General features: G+C 40.8%; 1 protein-coding gene across 1 annotated transcript in view; it reads left to right on the top strand.

Annotated features, from left to right (window-relative positions):
• Positions 1-18,992, top strand: part of cntn3b (contactin 3b) — a gene marked incomplete at both ends in the record, with an annotated part of 52,741 nt that extends 33,749 nt beyond the window's left edge. Inside the window, 14 exon segments of the mRNA XM_083891939.1 lie at positions 387-537; positions 4,103-4,230; positions 6,454-6,629; positions 9,144-9,261; positions 10,934-11,092; positions 11,843-11,992; positions 13,312-13,382; positions 13,809-14,043; positions 14,567-14,676; positions 16,451-16,637; positions 17,763-17,875; positions 17,992-18,157; positions 18,716-18,801; positions 18,804-18,992. Coding sequence (XP_083748065.1) covers positions 387-537; positions 4,103-4,230; positions 6,454-6,629; positions 9,144-9,261; positions 10,934-11,092; positions 11,843-11,992; positions 13,312-13,382; positions 13,809-14,043; positions 14,567-14,676; positions 16,451-16,637; positions 17,763-17,875; positions 17,992-18,157; positions 18,716-18,801; positions 18,804-18,992 — 2,039 coding nt within the window.
• Between the last annotated feature and the right edge of the window lie 1,175 nt (positions 18,993-20,167).

Here is a 20,167-nt window from a genome sequence, read left to right as displayed (position 1 = left end):
TGACCTTTGCAGGAAGTCATGGTAAGGAGGGATTGCATGTGTGCATGCCATCAATTGTGCACCAATCTGTGTAAAATATTATAGACAAGGGGGGGTGTGAGCCTTTTGTTAAGTATCTTGAATTTGTGGTTCTCCACTGGCAGCCATGTTTTCAGTGAAAGCATCCCTGTGTCACAAAGTGTATGTCATTATGTCATACAGCAAGAATAAAAAACAAATACAAAAAAACCACAAATATCACTTTAAGTTATAAAGCATTCCTCCAGAGTCAAGAGTTCACTAAATAAAGAAGCACAGTCGATCACGATATTTCAAGGCCGATCTGCAAAGGTTTAGGTTATATTTTTTGTGCCTCACACCTTTTTCTTTGCTCCCCCAACAAACAGCTTCTCCTCCCAGTTTCTCCAAAAGTCCACTGAGGGCCTTGCTAAAAGCCCGCTTAGGCAGCGAAGTAATTCTTGAGTGCAAGCCCCAGGCCTCGCCCCCAGCAATTAGCCTGTGGAAGAAAGGGAACGAGATCCTGCAGAGAAGTGAAAGGTAGGTAAAAAGAAAATCTAAGTGCATATTCCTAGCAGCTTTTATTCATATTCACTGCAGGCCGACTTGTTTGAACTGCATATTTGGCATTTGCGCAAATGCGTGGAATAAAACTCTAATGAGGAGACCGAGAGCAAGGTAGCCACCAGGGAAACTGCACTTTGCTTGGTGTGAGGGACATAAATGCTAGCTGATTGTATCAAAGATGCTTGCATGGAATATTTATGGAGATAAAATATTAGTAAATGGAGTCACAGTTGAAGGTAACAGTCAATTTGTCCTTCAAATCAAAGTAAAACCAACACTATTACACATTAAGCTGTTACTGGTAAATCAGCCCTCAAAAAAAGCTCTGTCACAGATTTCAGTGTTCAGCAGTCTCAGAAGAATAGAACACTGACATGATGCAGACAATGAGCAAACTTCAAGCACCACTTACAGGCTCCTGAAGTGGTGCTTCATTTAGACTGCCGTTCGTCTCAATCTGGTGTCTCAATAAATGCGACCGAGCGCCTCCTGATCAGATTCAACACAAAACTAACGGACTAATTGGAGGTAGAGAATTCGAAAAGCAAATCAGAGGCAGGAAAATGAGACATCTCAGCAATCCATCTGCACACTTTTCATTATCCTAAATGGAGGAAGAAGAAAAGCTCAGATGGTGACTAAAACCGCACTGCTCGTCTGCACACACACCAAGAATTTGGAGCTTAGATGCACGACGGCACACACAACAAACAACTCAAACCCACACATCTCTCTAAAGAAATGCTTAACTTTGTGCTGTATCAGTCAGTCCCATGCTGCTAATTCAAAAGGAAGTATGAAAGGGAACAATGTGAGGCAAGCGTCTTGTCAAAAAAGCCAAGAGTCTCTTTAGTTGGCTGGAGCTGCAGCTACAGCAACAGAAAACTGTTCAAATTCCCAAAGCTGAATGACATTTAGCGCTCTCTATGTGAAGCCCACGTACCCTTTCAAGGTGCATAACACTGGGTGTCTAAGGACATTGGATTGGAAATGTCTCATGCTTTAAATTCGAGCGGTGTTTAGAAAATGAATTCAGCACATATTTTTGTCTCTGAATACCACACCAGTTAACAGTAGCTTCACCCAAATGATGAAAGACATATTTCATAATTACCCTTTCTGGTGACTGTGCATGCACAGAGCTTTGTGGTTTTGTGTTGCCCTGAATAATCTACAGAACCCATTGCGAGGAGATTTTTATCAGACCTTCTTTGGAAGACAGCAGCTCAATGCAAACAGTATTTACCGTGAGGTCTTTTATGATCTAAATATGACTTAAATCAGTCCAGTGCAGTTTTTTTCTATCCCATGGTGATCTCTTAGATGGCATCAAATGCAGGCCACCCTGCCCCGCCACCACACTCAAAGACAGACATACACTGATGATATGTCTTTTAACCCATTAAGGCCTGAAGCGCCTGGAAAAAAATATCTCTAAAACCTGAGCTTCAATGCCGACTAAATGACTGATTTCTCAGCCGCTGTAGCAGATATAGGAACACATTTCAAAAAGTATTTGAGAGCTTACACCTGTGGCTTTCCTGTGAAATTTAGTTTATTTAGACACAAACATTTACTAATGTAAAATTAAAGTGAATAACTATTTTCTATTAAAAAACAGTAAGAAAATAAAGTAATATCAACTTGTGTCAGTGCCTTGATTTAGTCCTGATAGACTGTGAAGAACAATAACAGCATGTAATGACTGTAACAGTCTGCTTCACATGTGACGGTGATGATGCTTACAGCGCTGTGGCATCTGCAGGTAAATCCACTGTCACCCCTGGTGCGCGGTTGTAAACACTCCGTCAATGACGGTGGTATTTATCGTCATTATCGCCGACCTCGTCGTCTTCAAACATAATTATGTCTTAACCATAAATCCCGAACGATTTGTTCAGCGCGTTCGAAGTTATCGGCGATGACGTCATCGAAGACGAAACTCCTCAAAATCACTGCATTCAGAAATCTCTTCGCTGTCAAAGTCCTCCGTGTTTGCGCGAAGTAATTTCAAAAGAATGTCGCGAGGAACCCTTATACCCCCCGAAAAATGTACGTATCCGCATCTATTACCGGCGTCTATGGTAGAATAAAACGCGCAGCCGCTCTCCCGCCGTCGTTGGTAGAAGTGCGGCAATGCTTTCCCGGCGTCAGTGGGTTAAGAGACAGTTCATGTGAAACAAGTCATACAACTGAGTATGAGAAAATACAACGTGGTACTTGACTGTGAACTAAGTTTCATCAAGTTTGCTATTCCACACATTGACTCTTTCAGAAAGCAGCTTGTGTTTTCTTCAAATCAACTTCACTGCAGTCATTATAAGGAAGGAAAAAAGGATCAGTCCTCCAGTCAAGGCTACGTGACAGACTTTAATTACGTTTCAACATCAGACATTTTGTCTGAAATTCACAAACAAACAAAATGCACTCAAAGACCAAAGGTACATTTCATAAATTCTGCGTGGGTTCACAGTGTTGAATAGATATTTGCAAAATCTGATAAATAAAGAAATGAGTTGCATCTTCCAGTGGTTTGCTAAAACATCTAACTGAAGAAATGTTAGTTTGGCAAAGTTGTGTTATTTAAACTTATGTTGTAGGCGGTTAAGAAGTATAAATTAATCAGGTTGAATGTAGAATTGTCAATTGAATTTGAAGAACCCTTGAACTGCCAATTAGAAATGTGTTTTAAAAAGTTAATGGCTGAAGAAACTGATTAAGCCAGTGCAGAGAATAAAGCACTCTAAATGTAAACGCTACACGGCTACTGTCCTGGATAATACATTTATTTGTAAAGAAGCCATTAGTGCAGAGATTTAAAGAAATGCATGGCTCAATAGAGCTGTGACTCTGCGTCTTCTTTAAAGCATGCATTTCATCTCGGAGCTGCCTCTTAATTACGCACTGTTGTAGTTTCTTTACAATATGATGCTCTTTTTTAGCAGGCAGCCACATCCAAAGAAAACAAATATAAGTAAAGTAAATTTCACGTTGTTCTTACATTTAGCCTCATTTAGGTACAATTATGGAAGTGTGCACTATTGTTAGTGGCGCTGCATCTGTGAATGCAGTTCTATTATATCACATTAATATTGGGTTTTAAATATCCAGTATCCTCCCAGCATGATACAGGTAACCTCTCTGACTTTAACAACACAAACCTGTTAAACGTTTTTTATGTATTCATCGGAATATTTACTGACTCTGCTTGTAAAATATTTATTTAGTAATGTGCCGGTGAGTTTAGCTTTCCACTGCGTTGAGGGGATGGGTCATACCACTTGCTGCTATCCCACATCAAATAATTAATTTTAACTGGACTTCAGGGGAGCGCTTCATTGTACCAGGTTCAAGGTTCTTTTTCAGTGTATTTTTCATGTTTCCATTTCCTTCTGGTGAAGAAGAGCACTCTACCCTTAGTACATCATGGAGACAAATACAACTTTTAGATCTGACTCAACAAAGCTTGGCACTTGAGTATTAATATTGTGTCTTCTCTTGGATCAGTACAGTACAATTCTGGTCTGCTTTCCCTCAGGATTAGTTTGCTTCACAATGGAACATTAAAGATCACTAATGTCACCAGACGGGATGCAGCCAGCTACACGTGCGTCGCTAAGAACCAGTTTGGAACGGCTAGCACAACTGGGAGGCTGCTCATCACTGGTGAGTGCTGCAAACCCCCCTTTCACTGAGTCATGCCACACACGACGAGCTCTGCTACATCCCAATGCACACAGTGGTAGATTTGCCTCTCAGGATTGGTTACAATCATCATTTCAAAGAGAAGATGCACCTGAAAACTGCTGGTTTTGTTGACTGCTCTCTGGTTTTATAAGTTGTAGATATATAGCTGTTCTAAGCTATTCTAAAACTCCTCTCTCATGGCCTTAAGAAGGCCTTAAGAACACATGGCATCATATTTTGTCTGTTTTATGTCCGTCCGTTCCACACATTAACTCAATGCATCTTTTGCATTGGTACGCAATACTTTCTGAGTACCGTAACAACCGCAGCGACCATTTGAATGGATTATTTTATTGTGCTGGATCCAAAAAAGAGTGAAACAAGCATGTTTTGTGGTGGTGAAATGTAAGAGGACAAAATGTAAGTCATCCTTTTTATGGGGAACATTATTCATTTGTATGGAGCGGCATTTTCAATATTTCTGTATGTTCCGCCACAACTTTTGACAACTTGCTTCAACTATGGACTATTCCATCTGTCTCCATCCTTTGTGTCGAGTATAAATGGGCCTTTAAAGGGATAATTAAAAGGGATAGTTTGCTTTACGACACATAGGTCCAGTTTTAAACAGGCATGCTAGCTCTCACAAAAACATGTCTGCCAGCAAGGACACAAGGACAAACTGATTTTTGCCAGTTAAAACAAAATCGAAGCCTGCAAAACATTTTTTTTTACCTTTTGTCTCTGCCATTAGACTGCTTTTTCTGGCTTAAGTTTGTGTCACTTGGTTAACAGCTCTCCCCTTGCATCATAGTATATACAACTATGACATTCTGGCACACATGAGTTGTTGATCCATTGCTGCATCCATTTGCATGTAAAAATGTGTTATTTATGAATTAAGTGTTTGGCTCTTATTTACACAACACGGCAGTAGATCAGTTACTGACATGTTGCCACGAGCTAAACAATTCTGATATTCTCTGTGGGCTTAGGTGTAGGAGAGTGTTTATATAACAAACTTCAGTTTCCAATCAGAAAAGACTGTCTAATGGTGAGATAAGATAATGAACATATTCTTAAGATACTGTAGGCTTATGTAGATGTAAGTTTGATGAGCTGATTGTTTTTGTTATGTGACTAAAATGTGTTTTCAATATCTCAAGCTGGGTCTTGGTGCAGGGGGTGTGCATAGCAAAGTCAGCAATTATACTTTGTAACAGTATCTTACACAAACAAACCTCTGAACTATCTACTGAATCTGAACTATCACTTAAATGCTGACTCATATGTAAGTAATAAATGTGCACAGGGATCATAAAAGAAAAGTATTTCATTTCCAAAATCCACTTATTTTAAAGATCCAAATGGGAAGATTGATTTGACTTTAAAAAAAAATGGGAACACGGTCCATTTCCTTTTAGTTATTTCAAAATAAATTTCAGCCAATTCCACTTGATGTACAGCTTAAGGATATCTTCCATTATACAGTTTTATATACAGGATCCTCCATTAACCCTCAATGTAAAGCAGATTGAAATCAGGCTATGGATATGCTACACTCTACAGTAGTCATTTTGTGGCTGATTGGTGTACAATTTATTTACAACAGTTAAAAACAACTTTATAATCAAATTAATATGGCAAGGTATTTATTATGCAAAATAGCAACAAAGCAAGCAACAAACATGATCTTTGATTTAGTTAAAGGTCATTATTTATGGATGACATAATATGTTCATACAATCCTCTGGTTCCACCTGTTCTGTGTGTGTGTAGCCACCCGAATTTTTCTCATTAGCTACTATTCTTCTCATTCACCGACAGCTGAACCATTTAATGTCATAGAATTTAATTACGTTGACCTTTCCCCAACATACTGTGAGGCCTCCAATCTGCAACCATCATCAGTGGGAAGGTGCTTGCATCTCTGTTACCCTGTTTCTCACATTTTCTTCTAAATTGATCCCAGAACATAAAGTGTGCGAAGTGTGATGTGCATATGTCATTAAATGTTGCTAATGGTGAGACTTGAACATTTAAGTGCTTATTAAAATCAGGAACAACACACATCCATTGGTAATTTAACGAAAGCGTCTCGATGTAGCCACAAATTAGAGTGAGGTGGCAATTGCGAAGGTCACAGTGGTTCCCACGGCAGAGATATTGACATGCGTGCGTTGTCATCTGTTGTCTGGCCAGATCCCACCAGAATCACCATGAGGCCCACTAACATGGAGATTATTGTTGGCGAGAGCATCGTGTTACCCTGCCAGATTGCCTGCGATCCAGCTCTGGATGTCTCTTTCTCGTGGGCATTCAACGGCCAGCTCATCGACTTCCAGCAAGACAGCGATCACTTCGAAAGAGTGGGCGGGGTGAGTCATCTCAAGCAATAAACTCATACTTTCTGGCTATTCCGGGATTAATTGGGACATACTGTGTTGTGTGCAAGGGTATGCTCTACTGCCCGGCTGAGGGCTTCCATAATACTGATGATAACCAACCAAGAGAAACCATTCATTTCCCTGTGTTCATTGAGGCATGGCATATTTATATATAGAAAGGTTTTCTTCCTTTTTATGCTGTTAAATTTGAAATGGGTGGCACTTTCAGGTCAGTGATCAGAATCTTTACCTTTTGAGTTGGCTTTGTGAGTTACACACTTGTGGAAATATATTAACCAAATGTCATTTTGTGTCATACAGAGTCCTTATTAATGAAGTCTTTACACTTTTCATTTATTCAACTTCTACTGCCCATGCCTCAAGGGAGAACATTCCCTTATTATCTCCGTCTGCCCATAATTGAATTTAAATACCTATTTATGAATCTTGAGCACCAAAACAATTAAGTAATGAGCTGCCTGGCAATCACCAAGAGTAGGCCTGGCACCAGTAAATGCTGATTTGAAATCCTTGTGTCTCAAGTCATGATAAGTTATTCTTCTTTGTTCAATATTTGTTCCTTTTGATGAAGGGCAAACTCATTGTTCAGTGCTTGTCAGAATGAAGTCACAGTTATTTCCTCTCAGTATAGGGCAAATTATCATATTCAAGGTCAGCAATCTGATCACCGCCATTCACACGTTAAAATTGGCGTCATATCTGAGAACAAATGTCAATTTTTAATGACATTGAACTCCATGTAGGCATACATTGTGAAAAAAAATGAAATGAAAATGCCCCCCCCCCCTCGTCCATAGAGATTACCAGTCCCCCTGCTCAACAGCTTCTGATGAATTAATTAGCATAATTACAGCAAATATGCCTCCTCACTTCCTTCCTGCCTAAGCAGGACGCCACACATTCAGTTGCGAGCTCTCAGGTTGGCCAGGTGGCGGCTGACACCGCAGAGAAAATCAGACATGGCAAACGCTGCGTAAAAAGCTGTCAGGTGAAAAGGAAAGGAGATGAAAGGGAGTGGAGGAAAGAAAAGAGAGAAAGGCAAAAGAAAAGTGAGGAAGTCTCTTTAGCTCATGGCTGCATAGAAGTGCCATTCAGTGTGGCTCTGCTTTGTCAGATGCTTTAGAGAGGTGGAGATCCATGGGGCATTCTTGTCCAGGTGCTGCAGAGTGAAGCTCTGATCCACATGCCACCGGAGGGTGATGAAATATGCTATGACTGCAGCGAGTCTTACCTGGCTAACCCCCCTCAGGTGACTCCATTCGAAAGTAACACACTCCTTTTCACAGGCTGACATGCTTCATGACAGGCTGCTTCAAGAGGTGACTTTCAGGTGGTAGATTTATGTGCCAAAATGAGAACAGAATAATGGGGTTTGAATGTAACCTTGGCATGCGGTATATGTATGTTTAAATGACAAAGCTGGTGATCGGGACAGAGGCAAAAATGCTTTTCAATCATCACGTTGGTTTTTTTGTGTGACCCAAATGGCAGCTATGTTTTCGGTGAGAGCAAACATCTATATCTCAAGCTGGTTTCCAGGACAGGGCAGAGCAGTCAGCACTGAGTTAGTGTTAGTACCTCATACTATCACACCTAATACAACTAAACTATCCTTATAAGCTGTTTTAAAAACTGAACTACTTTATATATTGTGTGCATCAATTATTCTTAAAATACATGTCTTCAGCAGGAACACATAGGCTTGGGGCTGAATCCCTTGAAACAGGGCAGGCATAGAGACGGACTAAGAGAATGTTGATTTTGCTCTTTTCATTAGATTTATTCACATTAAGCAAAGTACAGTAATAAACAATGGCAATGCAGAATCAGCTTTGCCCTTTAAAAAAATGTCCTTCAGGTAGCCACAAATAACACAACTGTCCTTACACAGACAGGAAAGTGAACAACATTTGTTGTGATGCTTTGTTCTCTTCCCTTGTGGCCGTCTCCCGCATGTGGCTTGTGTGAAATAAAAATTGCTCCTTACACTCAGGAGTTCTGCACATCAGACTTGCCTGAGCTTCCATAATTACAAAATAATCAGCAATTGTCTTGCCAATTAACTAGACTATGTTTATTTATGTGTGTGCTGTGTGTAGCTGGTGGGGGTTGTAGGGGCAGAAGGGGTGGGCACATGCCTGGGTAGTGCCTGAAGGACAGCCAATAGAATTATTTGTACCAAGCTCATCTGCCATGTCTGTTGTTAATGTTTGAAGAGATGCAAAAATCTGTGGCCTGGAGACAAAGGGATTGGGCAAAGCTTATTATAAATTCTAAAGCCTCCCCCTGGCCAAAAGCTGAGTGATGAGACAAAACTATCTCTTACTTAAAGGTATTTCACATCCAAACATTCATTATCTATAACACTTTATCACTTTTGCTGGCGGATCTGGAGCAATTTCAAGATGATGTTGGACAAGAGGCAGTGACACCAGTACTTTTCAGAGCTTAGCTGTGTTTTATAATTATAATATTCTGTTGCAGACTATATCAGGAGACCTGATGATTCGCAACATCCAGCTGAACCATGGAGGGAAGTATGTCTGTACAATTGACACAGACGTGGAGAGTCTGTCCACCTCTGCAATCTTGGTTGTCAAAGGTAAAGATAAGTAATTTCATACAAAAGCTTGCAAATGAATTAGGACTGAACAATTCCATTAGCAAATCATAAACGCAACACTTTATACACACGTTATATAGCACATCTGAACCAGGGTATAGTCAATGGTTTTCATGCTCCTATTTGACTCACTCACTCACTGTCTATTTCTTTAGCCTCCTCATGAGGGTCATGGGGGGCTGGAGCCAATCCAGGTTTGTGACATTGTCGGAACAAGGGTCTTTCTGCCTGGAGTTTGTATGTTCTTCCCTGTGTGTGTTTGGGTTAAATGCGGTTTCTCTGGTTTCCTCCCACAGTCAAAAAAGTGCAATATGCAAATTAGGTAAAATAGGTGTGAGTTGTTGTTTGTCTCTATGTGGCCCTGTGATGGACTGGCCACCCTGGCTGATCACCCCCCCCCCCTGAGAATCTTTGAATTATGCTCCAACTCCATCATAAATGTGAGATATTGGTAAAAAAAACTGTGAACTGAAATAAACATGACATAAATGTTGCATAAGGCCTGCGTTATATTTTCCACATTTTCTGTTCTTGGGGAGCCGCATCACAATTCTGCACAGGCATCATTCATGGCTGGAGTGCCATTTGAGTATTGTATTATTTGAGTGCTGAGTTGTGCATGAGTGGACAGTGGCGGACTTCCTCTCATAACTTCAAGCAAACATCCATGGGTGCTGCCTTGATTGTTGCCCCTATAGACCAAACCAAGACCATACCACCGGGTGGACTGCAAAGTGTTTTGCTACAGGGATCATGCTCAGTCGGCGCAAATAGACTCCCACAAAAATAGGCAAAAATATTGCAATTTTACAAAATATACATGGAATGTAGTGGACATCTGTGGACAAATGGATGTGGAAAGACTGACCAGGGCCTCGAGGGCTTATCAAAACAATGCCAAAGAAAGTGTGTATCATATTTGAGCTGATGGCAGTCCATGTGGGCATTTTTTGGCAGAGAAGTATATATTGTAAAGCTAAACTGGACCTCAGTCAGACTGATGTCTATTTGTATTTATATTATATTCAGTTAGCTTGCTTACTCAAAGCCATTTGGGACTCTGTGGAAGTTTTGCTTTGCATGTGCTTCATGTATACAGCCGATCCCTGGTGATTTGCTTTGGTATTTATGTCCTTAACAAACAGTAAAAGCTGTCCCAGGTGTTTTGTGGAGGCAAAGTTTAACACAGAAAATGACTATAATTGGCTCATTTATACATTGGCAAAATATCATGAGAAAGTGTGTGAATAATGGAGCAGCAGAGCACACAGCACTGTAAATCTGGCAACAAATATTTGCCTCCTTCTTTTATCCTCAGTGTATTGACTTATCATTTAGTCTTCTCACGGGTGTCTCCTCCACCCTCTAACCCCATTTTCCTGTCCTCACAAATGATCCCATCCAGGTTATCTTATCCACCACTGATGATCCCATGTTCAGTAAATCATTTGGTTGCCCTGCACATCACACTCACACAGTCAAAAGAAGTCCCTGAATGCACACAACAAGGACGTTGACCTTAATTAAAGAGAGTGTGGTGGCCTTGAGGTGTTACATGCTGTCTAGAAGTCTTTATGAGTTTTGTGAGGGGCTTCTTGTAGAGGGCGATCACCTCATTACGTTCAACCTCCTTGTTCCCTGATTGATTTAGGTCCTCCAGGTCCTCCAGACAAGGTGTCTGTGGAGGAGATTACAGATAGCACAGCCCAGCTCTCATGGACTCCTGGAAGAGACAATGGCAGCCCCATCACTGGATACATCATCCAGGCCCGTACGCCTTTTACTGTGGGCTGGCAGGCTGTTGACACAGGTAGCATTAAACTCTCTTCCTCACAGGCTCAATCCCATTTCACCTCTTACCTCTACAACTTAGTTCTACCCATCCATTTTGTGTGTCATCTTGTGGATGTAGTGTGTCATGACTCCGGTTGAGGCAGAAGGGCAGGGGGAAGGTGTAAGGCGTGACAGCTGATTCATACGTGCATACATGGAAATGTTTACTGATCACTTTGAATGGAGCACTGTCAGGTCTTGACAAAGTGCATTGCAGATCTGTTGCTACACTTTGCTTGCATTGCACGCACCACAAATTGAGAAATGTTAAAATTAGAACATCAAAGTGGTGGCACAAGCAACAGCTTATCAAACAAGAATATGCAAATATTACAACGCAGATACTATTCAATCAAATCACGTTTGAAGTATTTCGCTCAAACACCACAAAGCCCAAATAGACAAGGTTATTCTGCCTGTTGCTGATGTTTTTGTCAGACCAACAATGGCATTACATCACTATCCCTTTGATAACATGAGCAACTCTTGCAATGTACTTATCCTACAAAAAGTGTCCCATTTTGTAAGGTTCGATTTTAACCCCTTCCCGTCGTTATTCAGTTCCAATGGGCAAGTAGTTGTGGTAAAAATTAGAAATTTATTTTTTGTCTCTCTATATCCATGCATGCATTCTTCCCCTGTGCTTGTAATAATTTATTTATAATTCAAATTTGAGTCAAGTTGCTTGATCGCCTGATTTCCTAAGGATCTCATTTACACACTGCAGTGCCAGAGGTGATCAATGGTAACACGCTGACAGCCACAGTGGTGGGTCTGAATGCCTGGGTAGAGTATGAATTCAGAGTGGTGGCTCGCAATGCTGTAGGCCTGGGAGAGCCCAGCCCACCCTCAGCCAAGACCAGGACCGAGGATGCAAGTATGTAAAACTAATCAACACGCCACATGCACCATACATGAGTCCTTTCAATTGTTATCATACAGGGAAAAAATGATGTAATAGTAAACAGGTGCTGTTTTTTTTTTTTGATGATTAGAACTGTGAGCACAGTTTTTTTTATGTGGGAGATTTACACATTCAGTATAAATTTGGAGAATAGCTAGAGATATTTAATTAAGTCAGGAATGAATTATTTCACTCCAAAATGTCTTCCATGTCTTTTTTTTGAGGAATGAAACTGCTAACCACAAAGTGTCACAGTTCCTTCCATTTTGTCCCAAAACTAGTTCTTATTTTTTTGTACTGCAATTAGGTTATTTTAAGGTGGATTAAGCTGGATTTTTCTGGAATATCCTGAAAAATACAGCCTAGTGTGCAGACAATGCAATATTTCCCTGTATGTAAACAGACAACTGTCAAAATTAAGAGTAAATCCTGGTTTAGTCATTTTCTGTGTGCAGACACAGCTTATATAACTTGAACACATCAGAGTGACTTTGTCACTTTCTTTTACTTGGCATTGCCATAATTTGCACAGAATAGAGAGAGAGGAGAAACAGTGTGAACATTTATCAGAAACTAAAATATTCAAAATAGTAGTTGTACATGTTATATTGCCCACACGACTGTCTGAATACACCCACTTCTGCAACATCGTAGGGTTAGTGAATTTTTTTTAGTGCATGATCTTTACTCACATATAGAGCTGCATAAATACATAATACATGTCACATATTTCGTGGACGATATTTCCAGGGAAGTGGGATTATTCTTTTTATTTTTTTTTGGGATTTGAAAGCTCTGGGAAAAATGGGAAATTGAATTTTCCAGGTTTCAGCAATACTAAGCATCCACACAAGGATGTCATACATAAATGCTGCTTCAACCGTTTGCTATATGACGTTAAATGTGATGCTTGACTTGCTAAAGGATCCTATAAGGACATGCACAACTGCTCCTCCACCTCCACTATCAACGTTGCCATCACACTGCAGTGCACAAACACAGAGCTGAGTGGGAGCAGGTGTGGAGAGGGTTGACTCGAATGTCATTTGCAAAAATTACAAATCCATTGCTCTCGGTTTACGCACAGTGACATTTAGGTGAAATTATTTATTCACTCAACTCTGTGGCATGTTTGTGTTTTCACACAGGGAGGGAGCGATTTGTGGAGTGTAAAATGGGAGTTAGTATCTGCAGCAGGCAGGCTTGTCATAAGGCTACAAGTACAGTTGAGGCTTGTCGCTGAGCTTTGTAAACGGTGTTCTAATTGCCACCCTCTGGGCTTTACCTCTCAGTTCCTGATACAGCTCCTACTGATGTTGGAGGAGGAGGCGGCACAAAGTCTGAATTAGTGATAACATGGGAGGTAAGTCATCTGTCACATTTTACTGTTCTCTCCATCACTTGGTAATGGTTTTGCTTAATTGTGCAGAATTGAATGGAGCAATTTTATGATCCACATTAGTGAGTGTGTGTGTGTGTGTGTGTGTGTGAAAGAGAGAAAGAGACCGAGAGAACTGTTCTCCGGGCTCAGCCTCAAAGTGCCATTTCTCCCTCCAAATGCAGGGACAGAGAGCACTTCCTTTTCAAGAGTTCTGCACTTTAGTTACAATTATATAGCCAGACAAAAGCAGAAGATAAGGCAAAAGGTGATTGCAGAGTGTTCTGGCACAGAAAGAGGCTGTGAGTAATCACAGAAGCCCCTTGTGGAGGTGCAGCGCCGAAACGCACCCGTCTGTGTCTTTGTCTGTATGCGTTTTAATATCACTACAGTTTTGTGTTTCGCTCCCAGCCTGTATCCGAGGAATTGCAGAATGGAGAGGGCTTTGGCTACATCATCGCCTTCAGGCCTGCGCGCATGGTCACATGGACACGTGCGGTTATCTCCACAATCGGTGCGGCACGCTACGTGTTCCGCAACGACACGATCCCGCCTTTCTCACCTTTCGATGTGAAAGTGGGGGCATACAACAACCGAGGGGAGGGGCCCTTCAGCTCGATTGCCTTGGTGTATTCAGCTGAGGAAGGTATGGAACAGTTCAAACTATATAGGTCATATATAAAAAAAGTTATTGCCAAGGACTATTTCTACTTTTTAGTTAATATATGGTCTGTGGTTCAGGCTTCCAGCCCAGCAGCAGCAAGCAGTGCTAACAAAAAAGAAGCCATAATCTTTTCTTATGACCTTGAATAGTCATGATGAAATGAGTTTTGTGCCTCCAGTGCTGGTATTTCCCTCCCCTCTCAAGCTCGGAATGTCAACTTGATATTAGTTATCATGCCGGTAGATTACAGGAAATCCTAGCAGACACTTACCACACCGAGCTGTCAGGGAGCGAGGTATCCTGTTAATTGAATTTGTGGGGCAGATAGTCTTCCCTTATGTCAGTCACAGATCCTATTAAAAAGGGAGGGGGGGAGGAGGGGGGGGGGGGGTGGGTAGCGGTGAAACTACAGGCCTTTTCTGTGCTTTTTCCTTTTGTTGCTATTAGTGTGTGTGATGGTGTTGGATGAGTGTATGGTGTTCTCACCAGTGCTCTATTTCCACAGTCCCCAGTGAAGCTCCTAAGAAGGTTAGGGCAAGGAGTGTGTCTGCAGCACAAATTGAAGCGATCTGGGAAGCGCTGCCTGCCATCCCTGAAAGAGTTCTTGGATATGAGGTATGTTATGCCTCACTAAAAATTATTCTCTTCGTTCTTGTCTTTTTCTATTTTTATAATTGAGCGCCTGCCTGTGCCTTGTTTATCAGCTCATGATCATCATTTTCATTGATCTTTACATTTGTTTTTCCATTTTTTCTTTGACACTGCAGTGCACAATCTTAATATACAACGGCTGTCTAATGAGTTCACACAATGCGTATTAAGCCTAGCAGGTCCTCATGACTCTCTGTGTTAGTTCTCACCTTGCAACATTCCCACACTACATACATAAACTTTCTGATTTTATGTCAAAACAGAAGGAGGCAACAGCAACATTTTGCCAGTGGAGCAGATAAAGTTGGAATATGACTGAAAACAAAAAGCCCCGAAAAGTTTGAGAAGTTTGTCTGAATTATATTGAACAACAACCTTTCATCAGTTTGACTTGCCCACCCCCTTTGCTGCTGCTGTATACACACAAATTCTCCTTCAGTCAGGTCTGATGGTACAGAATCAGTTTTCAGCAAATAATAATTTTCCATGGTTTCTGTTCACAAAGACCAAACAGAGGCAGAACAATAAGATTATCAAGAACCAAAATCACCAAAAGGCACTGCATCTTCAAACACATCTTCTTGTGTTTCTCCGCAGAGATTCTGCTTTTAGCACAATAATAATCTCACAAACTGACCTTAATACTGTGGTGCACTAACAGCAAGCCCACAAGAGGAAGAAAAAATCCTTCATCCTTTCAAGAATGCAAAGAGGGCTTTGCTGGGGGTTTTTCTCCTACTGCTTTAAATATCTGTCACCTCTGGCCCCTTGGCACAAAATTCTCCTGTTGCCATAGTGCTGGCCATGTTGTCCTTTTGGAACAGAGCTCATTTCTCCAAAAGCGACTCTGGAGTGGATTGGAGCTGCTGAATGTCAATCAGCCACCAGCAGTATTGGTCCAGAGCTGTGGACGGCATGTGTGTGATGCTCAGGCTTTAATTAGACATGGTTAGGACTGCAAATTCAATCCATTTCCAGTTTAATGTAATCACTTATTACTGGTTAAAAGATTGCATTACAGTAAACTGAACTCTGGTGCTTATCATACACAGCTCTTATTGATGAATTTAAAATACAATTATTTGTGGGAGATGGAATAGCGGTTGTATCCTCGGGGGGAGTTAGTCTTCACATTCCAATTTAATTATTGGAATTAAAGTGACTTAATGCTTGTCACTTAATACCAGACACATAAATATTGAAGATGACCGAAAGCAAGCAACGAATTAGTCTGATTGCTTCATCAAATATCACTTCACCTGCACCCATAATTGGAGGCTAATAGCCTGAAGGCAAGCAAACTCAGAGTGGATTTCTGCCTCAGTGGAGAAAGTGGTGATTTATTTGCACCAATAAAGCATTTTGAAATATCTGTATACTATTTTTTCTCATAATTGGCCTCGGACAAAATTAAGAGCTGAGGTAGTTCTATTGAACAAATGGGCAATAGTCATGAATATTTCTGACTGGGTCACTTATTCTATGACCTACTAATGTCTTGTTTATATAACCACAGTGGCTGAGAGGATGTGCATCAGTAATCGAGACTCCACTTGTGATAAAATGTATTATACATCGTTGCTCCCTCCTTCTCCTTCTGTAATACAAACAGCATTTCAGATTTCATGACGGAATATGAATTTCAATAACACATTGAAATGCACCACTCCAAAAAAATGTCTGTGTCCATGTTTGGGACATTTAGCTTTTTTTTTTTACCTCTCTTTCTCCCCAACAGGTTGTGTACTGGGAAGACGACACGAAGCCTGACACTATTGGTAAAGTGCGCATATCTGGAAACTACACGCTAGTGAACATCTCAGGGCTGATAGCGAACACAGCGTACTATCTCTCTGTGGCTGCGTTTAATACAGCTGGCCCCGGGCCGCAGTCGGCACCCATCAACACCACCACAAAGAAACCACGTGAGTCCACGCTGCTCCCCCCCCCCCCCACAGGCACTAAAATCTTTTTCTGAACAGTCCTTATTCATGAACCATGTCAACCCCAGTGAAATGACGTAATGCTGTCCTCAACATGACACGCATAGAATTGTCTTCCGCCTTGATGGCTGTGCTTATAAAATTAAAACTGACAAGAGTGTTTCACTTTCACCTTGGAAGAAAGAAGGGCAAAAAAAAACTGTGGTTTTTAGAGGAATGTAGCTGCACAGACAATTCATGTATTTAAAACACACTAGCGATGTAGGGACAACCACAGGATGCTCGTGTTTCATGTCACCAAAATAATTCAGGGTTCAGCTTTCTTTTTCATTTCCTGTGCGGCTCTAAACTCAGCTCAACTCACTGCAATTGGAGAAATCGCATGAAAATAGAAAAAAAAAATGTCTTGAAATTGTTGAGTAGAAGAAATAAACTTAAAATTAAATCACATTATTCCATGAAACTTTTAACTCAGGTACGATTTTAAAATGATGCAGGCAGCAGTATTTACTAAGTGCAGACAAAATGAAGGGCCTTTTAACCACTAAATAAAATGCTCACAAGTGTTGCGAGGACTTTAACAGCTCTTTGAAAGACTTAAATCATTCACACAACACAAAAAAAAGCTGGAAAATTAGTGTAAACCATCTTTTCATTAATTTAAAAAGTGTAGCAGGGCATTATTGCTTATTGTAATTATCGTATTGGGAAATCAGTAAATAACATTTTTTACCAAATCTTTCATTTTTACACGGTTTTTTTTTCAATTTGCTCTTGTTATGCGAAGGTGATCAATGATGTCAATAATGGTTCGTTGCAAATGCAGTTTGTCTGTCTTGTCTCACATCAGCAAACTGGTCTAACAGAGAAATAAATGATATGAGACTAAATCAACATTGTATCATCCGATTTATTTTGTAGATTTACAAGTTTTGTTGCAATGAAGCAGCAAAAGTCTTACTTAACAGCACTCGGTGCTGCTATTGTGCAATATCAGTCACAATAGTGGAGCTGTGAACATGTGTTTTCTTAAAACAGCCTTGGGAAACAGCTATGATATGCATATCCTGTACCGCAGTACATCTTCACCTCTGGTTCTTTTTCTAGCCCCCGATCGGCCTCCCCTCAACATACAATGGACCATGATTGGCTCCACACTCACGCTGCACTGGGATCCTGTAGTAGCCATGGAGACCGAGTCAAAGGTCACTGGATATTGGGTAGGTCCCAGCTCAGCTGCAAATGTCTTATTTATCTTCAGAATCAAAGATGACGTGTGTTTAGGTTTTTTTTTTTGCATTAGCTTATTATTCTGCATCACCCTCTCTGGCCTCAGGTGCTGCTGAAGAGACATCGCTATAATGACATCCAAACTATCTTGACCGACAAAACCACTGTGGAGCTCAGCCTCTCTGCCAATGACAACTATCTCATTCAGATCAAGGCCTCGAGTGAGGGTGGCGAAGGAGTGGGCAGCGAACCCATCCACATCCACAAATTAAGTGAGTCCACCGTTACGTCTTTAAATCACTTCCCTTTTTTGACTGCAGATAAAGCAGTGAGTGAGTGAGGATTCAATAATTCACAGAGAATATTTAATTTGGTTTCATTGCATCCCTTTCCCACCATTTGTAATAGACTTATTTAAAGTGCGAGGTGGGGGGAAAAACGACCTTTTTAGAAATGCATGTGTGGTGTCATCCATCTCTGCCATTGGGTTATTATTCCTTGTTGACTGGCTGCACAGCGCTACAGCATATAAAGCAGCGCTGTGCTCCCTCTGTGCTGCTGCTGTGCGAAATTGTGAGGCGGCTTAGTTTGTCACTTGCCTCTTTGATGTGATACGAACTTAATCTTCTTGCGATGCTTAAATAGCTTCTCCTGTTGAAGACGAGTAATAATGTACTGTCCATGAAAAAAAAAAAAAAAATTAATAAAATGACAGTTCCCTTTTGATTTATGATGGCTTATGAAATTTAGAGGCTATTACAGCAGAGGGCAGGTTTTTTCTTGGTTTGATTGGAGGTTCTGGTTTTTCATGAGCTGCTTTTTGGTTGCAGGTATGGGAGCGCGAGGCTCAGGAGCGAGCCCCCTTGGCCCGTCATTCCTCTCTGCAGTCCTCATCAGTGCACAGCTCTGCTCTGTCTTCTGGTGATGTCTAATCAGGGCACACAACCCCCCTTCTCTCCCTACGTTTCTTCAGTCAGCCTGTCCTACATTAACCCTCCACTGGACTGGCACAAGGCCCGGGCTTCAGTGGCAGGTCAAGGGAAAAAAGTGGAAAGGACTGAACTCTTAAAGGGACCACACCACTTCTTTGATCAGATTGTGATGTGATGATTTGCGTGCATGGTATCTTTTCGTATTTGCTCCTGTGTCATAAATGCTGTCATTTTCAAGGTTTCATTTTTGGAAGTTATGATGTCTATACGACTTATCTTCTTAGTATCTCTGCAGATACTTATGCCTTAAAATCCATTTTACACATACAGTCCATACCAAAGTAGGTAACTGAGGCTGCTTTCTTTGTGGTTCCTTTAACAATTTATACAGTGTTTTGTAGATAAACGTTTCAGCAGAATGGTTAAGTATTGGTTGTGTCCATATTTTATTTACCTCAAATTACATTTTTAAAGGTCCAGTGTGTAAGAATTAGTGACATCTGAGTGCATTAGAAGCTACCATCACCCCTGGCTTAGTCTAGACTGAAATCCACTCTGAATGAGGTCCTTGCCCAAAATTAAGACATTGTTATAGTTGTTTTGCTGTGAAAATGGAGGACTCACTCTAAATGTCCTCCTTTGCAGACAAGCACAAACACCAAAGCATCAGAAATTACGCGTGTGGAAGTATTTCCAGTTCTGCACCACAGATGAAAAAGTAACAAACAAATCTGTGGACTCCTTTTTCAAAGCAATGGCGTGTCATGTAATATTTATTCAAGCATGATTTTTTGGAAAAAGTTGACAACCCTACATTGAAGTAAGGTTCTTGCCTAAAATACATTTAAAAGGCTTACTCTAAGGTTATGAAAAACAAAAATGTCGATATGATTATATTCATACAGACATAACCATAACCATCATAAATGTTACACACTGGACCGAAAAGTACACCAATCCTAAATAAAGTTGCATCATCGTGTACAATCACAGATTCAGTTTGTGCAGCTTTTGCCAAAAGACACACTCCATTGCAGACTTTTACCTAGGTTATATACATGAAAAATGCAGAGGAAATTGATCAACTGTGCCTCCCACTGATTTATCTCTGAGCTCCAGTTTAAAATTAAGTCCGGATGAGACACACATACTCAAAAGCTTTAGGTTAACGCACAGTACTCTTCTTCTTTTCCTGTTTCCTTCATGCTCCTCAAAATAAATGCCCATCACACGCTGCATTCTCTGTCTGGTGGAAAAAGCCAGGATTGTGGAGAACAGAGACGTTGTTGTTATTATGTCAAGCAGATCCCATGTGGAGTGGTCCTTCTCTACATTTAGATGACCTGTGTT

Source organism: Microchirus variegatus (genome assembly GCF_963457635.1).
Source record: "Microchirus variegatus genome assembly, chromosome: 7".
Classification (NCBI taxonomy): Eukaryota; Metazoa; Chordata; class Actinopteri; order Pleuronectiformes; family Soleidae; genus Microchirus; species Microchirus variegatus.
The sequence above is the reverse complement of the archived record's forward strand: the minus strand, read 5'-3'. Positions and strand labels throughout refer to the sequence as shown.